The following is an 11,875-nucleotide window of genomic DNA, read 5'->3' on the forward strand; positions in this document are numbered from 1 at the left end:
GACATTCCTGAAAATTTTGTTGCGTCTCAGTAACTGAATTAGTAATTCGTTGCTTTAAATCTATCTGGTACTCTCCTGTTAGGAAATCTACGTTGATACTCTCTTACGGCAGCTCGTGCATTTCCGTCACAGAATCCGTACACGAAATGAATATCGGTGTATTCCTCATTTGAAAACACTTTTGGCATTCTGATAGTAATTGCTAGTTGACACGACGATTGAAATCTAACAGCTACTGTTGTGAAAGTAACAATCATACTGAATCGTTTCAACATAGTGAACATGAATACGTGTGAACATCTTCGACCTTCCAAATTCTGCACTATGTTCCGTTGTTACTTATCTCATATTTCTTTTCAATATTGGTTTATAACTTTGTAATAAAGCATTTCTAAGCAAACTCGATATAAGAATTTTTTCTTATTTCCACTAGTAGGATATGCTCCCGCAGTTTGTCGGTTAAAACCCGGGACACCCTGTATATATATATATATACAGGGTGGCCCATTTTAATTTATACAGTCGATTTTTTAAAAAACTAAAAGAGATACGAAAAAATGTTTCAGACAGACATGTCACGATTTCGAGGGGGACATAAGACGATACCATTGGTTTGACCTTGAATAGTCGTTTGAAGGTCACGCGAAGATCACCTTCAATTTCTTAAATTGAAACCCCAACTTTTTATTGCAGATTCTTATTCTCCATCGAAAAGTAAGTAACTTTTGTGTGAAACATTTTTCCGAAAAATGTCATCTTATGTCCTTAAAATGATCTTCAAGATGAGTTTTGAGGACATTTTAAGGACATAAGATGACATTTTTCGGAAAAATGTTTCAGACAAAAGTTACTTACTTTTCGATGGAGAATAAGAATCCGCAATAAAAAGTTGGGGTTTCAATTTAAGAAATTGAAGGTGATCTTCGCGTGACCTTCAAACGACTATTCAAGGTCAAACCACCATTGGTACCATATCATCTTATGTCCCCCTCGAAATCGTGACATGTCTGTCTGAAACATTTTTTCGTATCTCTTTTAGTTTTTTAAAAAATCGACTGTATAAATTAAAATGGGCCACCCTGTATATATATATATATCGTATATATCGTATAGATTTCCATATTTTAAAGTAAAACTAGATCCTAGAGCTCTCGATATTTTACTCTGCGCGGTGTGGAACCAAACGCGGAACCAAAAAAGCAAAACAGGTGAACAAAATCAAATGTGAATATCGAGCAACTCCTCCAGGAGAATTTCCGATACATTGCTGCCATTCGTGAAAGCAGGGTAACGATGCGGGCCTATATAGTATCTCCGGAGGAATTTCCAGCCAGGAAATTGCGCTAGTGAAACCGCCGCGGCATAATTTCTGGTGGAATGAAGTTGTATTGACTTACTTCGTTTATCGCCTTTGCGCGAGGCAAAATCCACCGTATTTCTATATAGGCCCGCATCGTTACCCCTGCTTTCAACGAAATTGGCAGCAATGTTATTAACGGAAATTCTCCTGAGGAGTTGCTCGATATTCACATTTGATTTTGCTTCAACCTGTTTTTGTTTTTCGTTCCGCGTTTGCGTTCCACACGCGCCAGAGTAAAATATCGAGAGCTCTAGGATCTAGTTTTTTACTTAAAATATGGAAATCTTATACGATATATACGAATATATATTATATATTACAGGGTGGCCCATTTTAAATTTATACAGTCGATTTTTTAAAAAAACTAAAGAGAACGAAAAAATGTTTTCAGACAGACATGGTCACGATTTCGAGGCGGACATAAGATGAATTATGGTACCAATGGGTTGGTTTGACCGTTGAATAGTCGTTTGAAGGCACGCGAAGATCACCTTCAATTTTTTCTTAAATTTGAAACCCCAACTTTTATGCGGATTCTTATTCTCATCGAAAAAGTAAGTAACTTTTTGTCTGAAACATTTTTCCGAAAAATGTCATCTTATGTCCTTAAAATGTCCTCAAAAACTCCATCTTGAAGATCATTTTAAGGAACAATTTTAAGATGACTTTTTTTCGGAAAAATGTTTCAGACAAAGTTACTTACTTTTCGATGGAGAATAAGAAATCTGCAATAAAAAGTTGGGGTTTTCAATTTAAGAAATTGAAGGTTGATCTGTCGCGTGACCTTCAAACGACTTTTCAAGGTTCAAACCAATGGGTATCGTCTTATGTTCCCCCTCGAAATCGTGAACATGATCTGTCTGAAAACATTTTTTCGTATCCTCTTTTAGTTTTTTTTAAAAAAATCGACTGTAATAAATTAAAATGGGCCACCCCTGTATATATATATATTATACAGGGTGTCCCGGGTTTTAACCGACAAACTGCAGGGAAGCCATATCCTACTAGTGGAAATAAGAAAAAATTCTATTATCGAGTTTGGCTTAGAAAATGCTTTATTAAAAGTTATAAACCAATATTGAAAAGAAATATGAGATAAGTAACCAACGGAACGATAGTGCAGAATTTTTGGAAAGGTCGAAGATTGTTCACACGTATTCATGTTCACTATGTTTTGAAACGAATTAGTATGATTGTTACTTTCACAACAAGTAGCTGTTTTAGATTTCAATCGTTCCTGTCAAACAGCAATTTACTATCAGAATGCCAAAAGTGTTTTCAAAATGAGGAATACACCGATATCATTTCATGTGTACGGATTCTGTGACGGAAAATGCACGAGCCTGCCGTAAGTGAGTATCACGTAGAATTTCCTAACAGGAGAGTACCAGATAGATTTAAAGCAACGAATTACTAATTCAGTTACTTGAGACGCAACCCAAAATTTCAGGAATGTCGTACTGTAACAAATTCTGTTACTACCTCGTGTCTAGTTTGTATCGATGTGCAAGGACAACATTTTGAAATGCGCACTAAATCATTGCGTAGATAATTTTTATTTTTGATGAAAAAATCCGTTGTTACTTATCGAATTTCTTTTCAATATATTGGTTTATAACTTTTTAATAAAGCTTTCTAAGCAAAGACTCGATATAAGAATTTTTTTCCTTATTTCCACTAGTAGAATATTGCTCCCGCCAGGTTTTGTCGGTTAAAAACCCGGGACACCCTAGCGTATAATATATACAGGGTGGCCCACATAACTCTTAACAGCTGGAATATTTCGGAAACTATTTATCAAATCAAAAAGTTGTTCATGAGAAAGTTTTATGTATTCGAGGGGCCTTTCTAACTACTTAAATATGAAGTTACCCCCTGCCCCCTGCCCCCTGAAAAATGTTTTCAACAAAATTTACTTTTTTTTACCCGTAGAACCCAACCATCTAACATTTTATAGGGGGGTCCCGTTTGAAATTGTGAAGTTAGAAAGGCCCCTCGAATACATAAAACTTTCTCATGAACAACTTTTTGATTTGACAAATAGTTTCCGAAGTATTCAGCTGTTAAGAGTTATGTGGGCCACCCTGTATATCTCGCAAGAATAAAAATTTGCTATAGAAAAACGATATTAAGCGCGAGAAGAAAAATTTAGTACATAACAGTTACATCTCACATTAAGAATCGTAACAATCGGACCGCGATGCAAGGGACCAACAGCAGGATCGCAAATCATCAAGATCACCGGCACATGTCGCAATTCAATGCACACAAGTCGCAAAGTGTCTTCTGAAGCTTGCGTACATCGCGCGATATCGCGCCATTTAAGGGGGGAGCCTGCTTTAGAACGTTGAAAATAAGGTATAATTTTACGAATTTTTTTTGGAGAAACTATACAGCGGATCATTATAAAACTTTGATGCATTTATTAGTACATGTTTAAAGATAAAAAAAATTATTTTTTTGATTTGAATATATCGCCTGTAGAGGTCGTCCTGGAGGCATCTTAGTGCAGCCGGCATTGCAAATTGGTGAGCATTCTCCTGCCTCCAAATTTCATCCAAACTGAAAAATTGAAATATTTTCTCGTTATTTATGAATTCCCATCGTCGATGAACCTTTAATATTCATAAAAACATTAAGTCAAACAATTATTTTTGCATGAAAAAGTTCAAAAACTTTGCCTAAAAATCGTACTTTTGTGTTCTAAGCTCCACCATTTTGGCACTTTTCAACTTTTTCTTCTCTCTTTGGTTCATCGACGATGGGAATTCATAAATAACGAGAACATATTTCAATTTTTCAGTTTAGACGAAATTCGGAGGCAGGAGAATGCTCACCAATTTGCAATGCCGGCTGCACTAAGATGCCTCCAGGACGACCTCTACAGGCGATATATTCAAATGAAAAAATAATTTTTTTATCTTTAAACATGTACTAATAAATGCATCAAAGTTTTATAATGATCCGCTGTATAGTTTCTCCAAAAACAATTCGTAAAATATACCTTATTTTCAGCGTTCTAAATGTAAGGTCGTCAAGTTAGGTGATTCACCCTGTATAATTCCAACGTCGTGGGTTCTACGTTCGCGTTAAGGGGGGAGCCTGCTTTAGAACGTTGAAAATAAGGTATAATTTTACGAATTTTTTTGGAGAAACTATACAGCGGATCATTATAAAACTTTGATGCATTTATTAGTACATGTTTAAAGATAAAAAAAATTATTTTTTGATTTGAATATATCGCCTGTAGAGGTCGTCCTGGAGGCATCTTAGTGCAGCCGGCATTGCAAATTGGTGAGCATTCTCCCGCCTCCAAATTTCATCCAAACTGAAAAATTGAAATATTTTCTCGTTATTTATGAATTCCCATCGTCGATGAACCTTTAATATTCATAAAAACATTAAGTCAAACAATTATTTTTGCATGAAAAAGTTCAAAAACTTTGCCTAAAAATCGTACTTTTGTGTTCTAAGCTCCACCATTTTGGCACTTTTCAACTTTGTTCTTCTCTCTTTGGTTCATCGACGATGGGAATTCATAAATAACGAGAACATATTTCAATTTTTCAGTTTAGACGAAATTCGGAGGCAGGAGAATGCTCACCAATTTGCAATGCCGGCCTGCACTAAGATCTCCAGGACGACCTCTACAGGCGATATATTCAAATGAAAAAATAATTTTTTTATCTTTAAACATGTACTAATAAATGCATCAAAGTTTTATAATGATCCGCTGTATAGTTTCTCCAAAAACAATTCGTAAAATATACCTTATTTTCAGCGTTCTAAATGTAAGGTCGTCAAGTTAGGTGATTCACCCTGTATAATTCCAACGTCGTGGGTTCTACGTTCGCGTTAAGGGGGAGCCTGCTTTAGAACGTTGAAAATAGGTATAATTTTACGAATTTTTTTGGAGAAACTATACAGCGGATCATTATAAAACTTTGATGCATTTATTAGTACATGTTTAAAGATAAAAAAAATTATTTTTTGATTTGAATATATCGCCTGTAGAGGTCGTCCTGGAGGCATCTTATTGTAAATTGGTGAGCATTCTCCTGCCTCCAAATTTCATCCAAACTGAAAAATTGAAATATTTTCTCGTTATTTATGAATTCCCATCGTCGATGAACCTTTAATATTCATAAAAACATTAAGACAATTATTTTTGCATGAAAAAGTTCAAAAACTTTGCCTAAAAATCGTACTTTTGTGTTCTAAGCTCCACCATTTTGGCACTTTTCAACTTTTTCTTCTCTCTTTGGTTCATCGACGATGGGAATTCATAAATAACGAGAACATATTTCAATTTTTCAGTTTAGACGAAATTCGGAGGCAGGAGAATGCTCACCAATTTGCAATGCCGGCTGCACTAAGATGCCTCCAGGACGACCTCTACAGGCGATATATTCAAATGAAAAAATAATTTTTTTATCTTTAAACATGTACTAATAAATGCATCAAAGTTTTATAATGATCCGCTGTATAGTTTCTCCAAAAACAATTCGTAAAATATACCTTATTTTCAGCGTTCTAAAGCAGGCTCCCCCCTTAACGCGCGACGACATGTTTAAACGTTCTAAACGCGCTGCAACACCTCGTTACGTACCCTTGATGAAATCCACCGCCATCTCGAGCCCGTACGTGTCCTTGTCGCAGTCGTCAAGTATGTGCGCCCCGATCTTGACACCCGGCACGATCTCCCGATCATTGAGTATGTCCAGGGTGTACAGCATGGCCTCGAGCGCCTGGATGCCGCCCTGCGGCATCACGGGTCCACAAGTGACAGTGTCCTCCCTTTCGTGCACCATCATCAATCCACCAAGCACGAGATCACCCTCCACCACCGCGCTGTGTTTTACGGGCCACTGATCCAAGGACGCTGACGAGTCGTCGACATTCTCCAAGACATTTCGAAGGGATTGTCGGCGTTCCCCCGAGGAAGCGGATCGACGGTCGAGACCGACCGCTCACTTGGGTACATCTCGCGTCCACCTGGCGAGCCAATGGACTCGATCGGCGACACATGGAGCATGGTTTCGCTCGTGATGTCCAGTATATCTGCATCCGTCGAGGTCGAGGGAATCCCTCGTCCAATATCGAAGCTGTCGGTTATCGTTGTCGATCGATCAAGCGTCTTAATGAGAAACGCCGGCGCCTCCATCATGCTGGCAGTCGACATTTTCGGCGTGTCCGTCAACGGCACCTGCGGGGTGGCGGAATCTAGAGCATTCGCGTATTGCTCGTGATCGGTGGACTCTTCTCGAGAGTCTCGATATCTCGAGGATGGCAGTGTTTCTACAGTTGCGAGAGATCCTCCCGTGCTGACGGAGATTTCATCCGTGCTGCTCGTTCGAGTGGACGAAACGGACTGACTCGCGATCGTGGATGCTGCGGATATCGTCATCCCCTTATCAGGTGTACCCTGTGTCTCGCTGTTGAGCGCAATTGACATCGAGCTCCCCGAGATATCCCGAACTTCGCGACGCTTGCGTCGTCGACATCGCGACTCGCGGATTTTGCTGTCTCGCGTTGCGGCGCGATGATCCCCGCTTCGATCGGTCGTTGCGCCGACATTTCTCAAATTCGAGCCATCGGCGATGCTCGTTGCGGATTCACCCCGCGCGAAAGTTCCGCGACGATGCTCGCCGAGATCTCTCGATCGTCCGTCGGCCAGCTCAGCGGTGCACCACAGCCACGTCCTGAGATCGATTGCGGCAGATTTCCGCGAGTGCCTCGCTCGCTCGCTCTCGAAGGGCAGCTGGCCCTCGAGTTTCGCAGTCGCCGACGAGGAAACATTCCGCAGACCGATTCGAGGCGCGCCGCGTATTCCGGCACCGGGGTTGGTCGTTCGTGGATGCTCGCGATCCGCACGGGACCTGACGTGTTGTACGTGCGTCGGATTTTCGGCTGGCGTGACTGGAATACGCGCCGATGTTGGCTGGCTAGGTTTCGACTCGTCGATACTCTCGGCGAACGAGCTAATCGACCATGGATCACGCTCACCCCCGAGCGGATCGCGAGTCGCGTCCCTTGCTCCGACGATGCTCTTCTTTTCCCGTCGTCGTCCTTTTCTCCCTCGAACTCTGCCAGGAGTCACCCCCGCACCCCCGCCTATCTCCGTGCCGATGTTACTTGTGAAAGAGCGATATCGGTGTTGCGGACCGGTCGTATCGCTCGTCGTCCTCCTCAAAGCGCTTCTTTTCTCGCGCGCGAGAGGACGCTGCGTAAAGCTGACTCCGTTTCCGGCGAGGTGGTCATCGAGCGGTTTCACCGCACGAAAAGCGAATGGGTCCTCGACGTCCTCGTTTCCCCCCTCGTCCACGCGCGTCATCGCGTTCGCTTTAAATCCTGCCTTTGAACACGCCGCATCGTCGCGTTTATACGTTTCGTCCGCCGGAAACTCCTTCGCTTTATGGAATTCTGACCGCTCGTCCTTCGGCAGACGGAGAGTATTTTCTCCGTCGTCCGCGTTTCCGCCGTTCTCGCCCGAGATCCCGGAAGTGCGGATTAACGCAGTCCGGCCGACAGCCACGAAACGCTCGCGCGGTGTGTTCACCGCGACCCTGCCGTTCGCCACGGCATCCGCGACGGTGACTGCACCGTTGCTCCGAGTTTCTTTCGAAGTCGAGCAGTTTGGCAGACTAGTCGACGAAGTCCGTGATCCGTGATCGTTACCCTGAACCTGAATCAATTTATTCGCGCCGTTTTCCATGAGTTCCGGACTTCGCCGAGCGTTGTCCCTGCTTCCATTACGCACACGTCTCTCGTTCTCGGCACGCTCGGATTTGGTGGCCACCGTAGTTGCGAACTTCCGGACACCGGAATTTTCAAACTTCCGCGTGGAACTGTCCCGTCCGACGTGCGAGCGCTTCGCAAACGCGATCGTTCCGTTTTCTCTGCCAAAGATTCGCCCGTCTCGGTGCTGCTTCCGTTTGTTTCTGCTTCTTTCGTCGAGCGTGTTCCGGATGTCGCGTCTTTTCTTTGCGTCTTCCTGATGCGATCTCGACACGAGCTCGCGATAATCTTCCGCACCCCTCGACTGTTCCGCGTGGATCATCTTCGACAATCGCGCGTTTTCCGTGGTGATTCTCTCTGCACTTAGTCGAACAGCGTTTCTGTCGTCGCTGTATGTCATTGCGCCCGACGTCGCGACGCTCTTTTCGTGGCCGCCGACTCGTGAATCGCGATTTTCCGTATTTTTGAATTCCAGGGAAACCGCTTTCGCGTTACGCATCGGCGCGCGATCACTCGATTTGCGATTTCCTCTCGCGTATCGCAACGTAAAATCATCGGTGATCCATCTATCGGGAGCGTGAAATTTTGCGCCTCGATCAGCTTCACGGGAAGTGTGTTCATTGTTGACCCGCGGATTATTGGAAGCCCGTTCACCAGCCAAGCCGCTATTCAAGATCAGCAAGATCGTCCATGTGGCCAGGATGGCCGTCCAACCAAAATTTCGCCACATCACCTCTTCGTCGCATTAATCATTGCCAGATCCTGGAACACCCAGAGAGATATCGCGTTAGCGGCAGTAATTGGCTACTAATTGGATTTATTACATCCATGCTTACTTGATCATTTCGATGATCTGTTGAGATCTTGCGTTATTAGTAATGAAATACATTTATACGTATTATCATCAAGGAGCATGAATACATTCTTTTACTGATACACCCTCAGAAAGGATTTCTGATAACAAGACGAAAAATATTCTTGACTAATTTAATCGTATTACAAGTGTAAAAAATATGAAAATAAAACTATTTTTTATTTAGATCAGTAATTTGTATTCTTCTCTCTCGAATTAAATAAGATTGTCTTACTGTCTTGAGACAAGAGTACATGTACAAATTTATGCTTATATATTCTTGTGTGTAGAATAATTTGATATTAGCGCCACTTTATAGTAGGCTTTGTCGATGTCGACGCATCATTTTCTCACAGTCGCTCGTCGACTCGGCGCTTCTGCGTCCTTTATTCGGATAAAACGGCCAATATTTATGTGTTGCAATCGAAAATCGGGAAAGATTTACAATGAATAAGTGCAATACTCTACAAGAAATATTAAAAGATATGGAAATGTAAGTAAGTATATACAATATACTTACTTGAGAATATTTTGAACTTGCTAGAAATTTGTATCTAAATCCTTCTGAGAAAATTAATGAGATAGCACGAAGATTATTTGAATCTAGATTTTCGAATTTTCTATTCGAGATTAAAATATGCTTCTTTTCAATAATAAATATGATTGTCGCTATAGCGATGTTATTTTATGATAGATTAAAGAGTAATAGCATTAAGTCCAGAAATCTTGTCTGTGGGTGCAGCATCATTGGTTCCATCCGCTGGAAATCCTAAAGATGAAAAAGAGCGCTGTTACTTATTGTACATACTTTCTCTTCCATGTATTAGGTGTGTGCAAGTGTTTTCATTTTCTTGCACATTTTCGTTTTAGATGTATAAAATACGATCATCAAAAATTTCCTTGTTTTTACGATTTTCTCTCGAAAATTATTAAATATCGAATCCCTTTGCGAAAAAAGGGATTTTTTTTTCGCGGCCCGAAAGTACACCCTCAGAAAGGATTTCTGATAACAAGACGAAAAATATTCTTGACTAATTTAATCGTATTACAAGTACAAAAAATATGAAAATAAAACAATTTTTAATTTAAATCAGTAATTTCTATTCTTCTCTCTCGAATTAAATAAGATTGTCTTACTGTCTTGAGACAAGAGTACATGTACACATTTATGCTTATATATTCTTGTGTGTAGAATAATTTGATATTAGCGCCACTTTATAGTAGGCTTTGTCGATGTCGACGCATCATTTTCTCGCAGTCGCTCGTCGACTCGGCGCTTCTGCGTCCTTTGTTCGGATAAAACGGTCAATATTTATGCGTTGCAATCGAAAATCGGGAAAATGTTTCTGTTATTTACAATGAATAAGTGCAATACTCTACAAGAAATATTAAAAGATATGGAAATGTAAGTAAGTATGTACAATATACTTACTTGAGAAATAAGATTCGAGATAAGATATTTCCATACCTTTTAATATTTCTTGTAGAGTATTTATTGTAAATAACAGAAACACTTTCCTGATTTTCGATTGCAACACATAAATATTGGCCGTTTTGTGCAGATTCTACAAATTCTCTTAGAAGATAGAATAAGATGTCTTTTAGATCTCACAATATTCTTAAATCAAGAATATTTTGAACTTGCTAGAAATTTGTATCTAAATCCTTCTGAGAAAATTAATGAGATAGCACCAAGATTATTTGAATCTAGATTTTCGAATTTTCTATTCGAGATTACAATATGCTTCTTTTCAATAATAAATATGATTGTCGTTATAGCGATCTTAATTTATGATAGATTAAAGAGTAATAGCATTAAGTCCAGAAATCTTGTCTGTGGGTGCAGCATCATTGGTTCCATCCGCTGGAAATCCTGATGATGAAAAAGAGCGCTGTTACTTATTATACATACTTTCTCTTCCATGTATTAGGTGTGTGCAAGTGTTTTCATTTTCTTGCACATTTTCGTTTTAGATGTATAAAATACGATCATGAAAAATTTCCTTGTTTTTACGATTTTCTCTCGAAAATTATTAAATATCGAATCCCTTTGCGAAAAAAGGGATTTTTTTTCGCGTCTCGAAAGTACACCCTCAGAAAGGATTTCTGATAACAAGACGAAAAATATTCTTCACTAATTTAATCGTATTACAAGTATAAAAAATATGAAAATAAAACAATTTTTTATTTAAATCAGTAATTTCTATTCTTCTCTCTCGAATTGAATAAGATTGTCTTACTGTCTTCAGACAAGAGTACATGTACACATTTATGCTTATATATTCTTGTGTGTAGAATAATTTGATATTAGCGCCACTTTATAGTAGGCTTTGTCGATGTCGACGCATCATTTTCTCGCAGTCGCTCGTCGACTCAGCGCTTCTGCGTCCTTTGTTCGGATAAAACGGCCAATATTTATGTGTTGCAATCGAAAATCGGGAAAGTGTTTCTGTTATTTACAATGAATAAGTGCAATACTCTACAAGAAATATTAAAAGATATGGAAATGTAAGTAAGTATGTACAATATACTTACTTGAGAAATAAGATTCGAGATAAGACATTTCCATACCTTTTAATATTTCTTGTAGAGTATTTATTGTAAATAACAGAAACACTTTCCTGATTTTCGATTGCAACACATAAATATTGGCCGTTTTGTGCAGATTCTACAAATTCTCTTAGAAGAATAGAATAAGATGTCTTTTAGATCTCACAATATTCTTAAATCAAGAATATTTGAACTTGCTACAAATTGGTATCTAAATCCTTCTGAGAAAATTAATGAGATAGCACCAAGATTATTTGAATCTAGATTTTCGAATTTTCTGTTCAAGATTAAAATATGCTTCTTTTCAATAATAAATATGATTGTCGCTATAGCGATCTTATTTTATGATAGATTAAAGAGTAATAGCATTAAGT

At 39.6% G+C, this 11,875-nt stretch overlaps 1 protein-coding gene across 1 annotated transcript; it reads right to left on the bottom strand.

Moving 5' to 3' along the window:
- Window positions 1-5,890: 5,890 nt before the first annotated feature.
- On the bottom strand, window positions 5,891-9,020 carry LOC113563264. The gene is given in 2 exon segments (XM_026974671.1): window positions 5,891-6,272; window positions 6,275-9,020. Coding segments are annotated over 2 exon segments (2,865 nt in total). The 5' UTR covers window positions 8,829-9,020; the 3' UTR covers window positions 5,891-5,961.
- Between the last annotated feature and the right edge of the window lie 2,855 nt (window positions 9,021-11,875).

Source organism: Ooceraea biroi, chromosome 13 (assembly GCF_003672135.1).
Source record: "Ooceraea biroi isolate clonal line C1 chromosome 13, Obir_v5.4, whole genome shotgun sequence".
Taxonomy (NCBI): domain Eukaryota; kingdom Metazoa; phylum Arthropoda; class Insecta; order Hymenoptera; family Formicidae; genus Ooceraea; species Ooceraea biroi.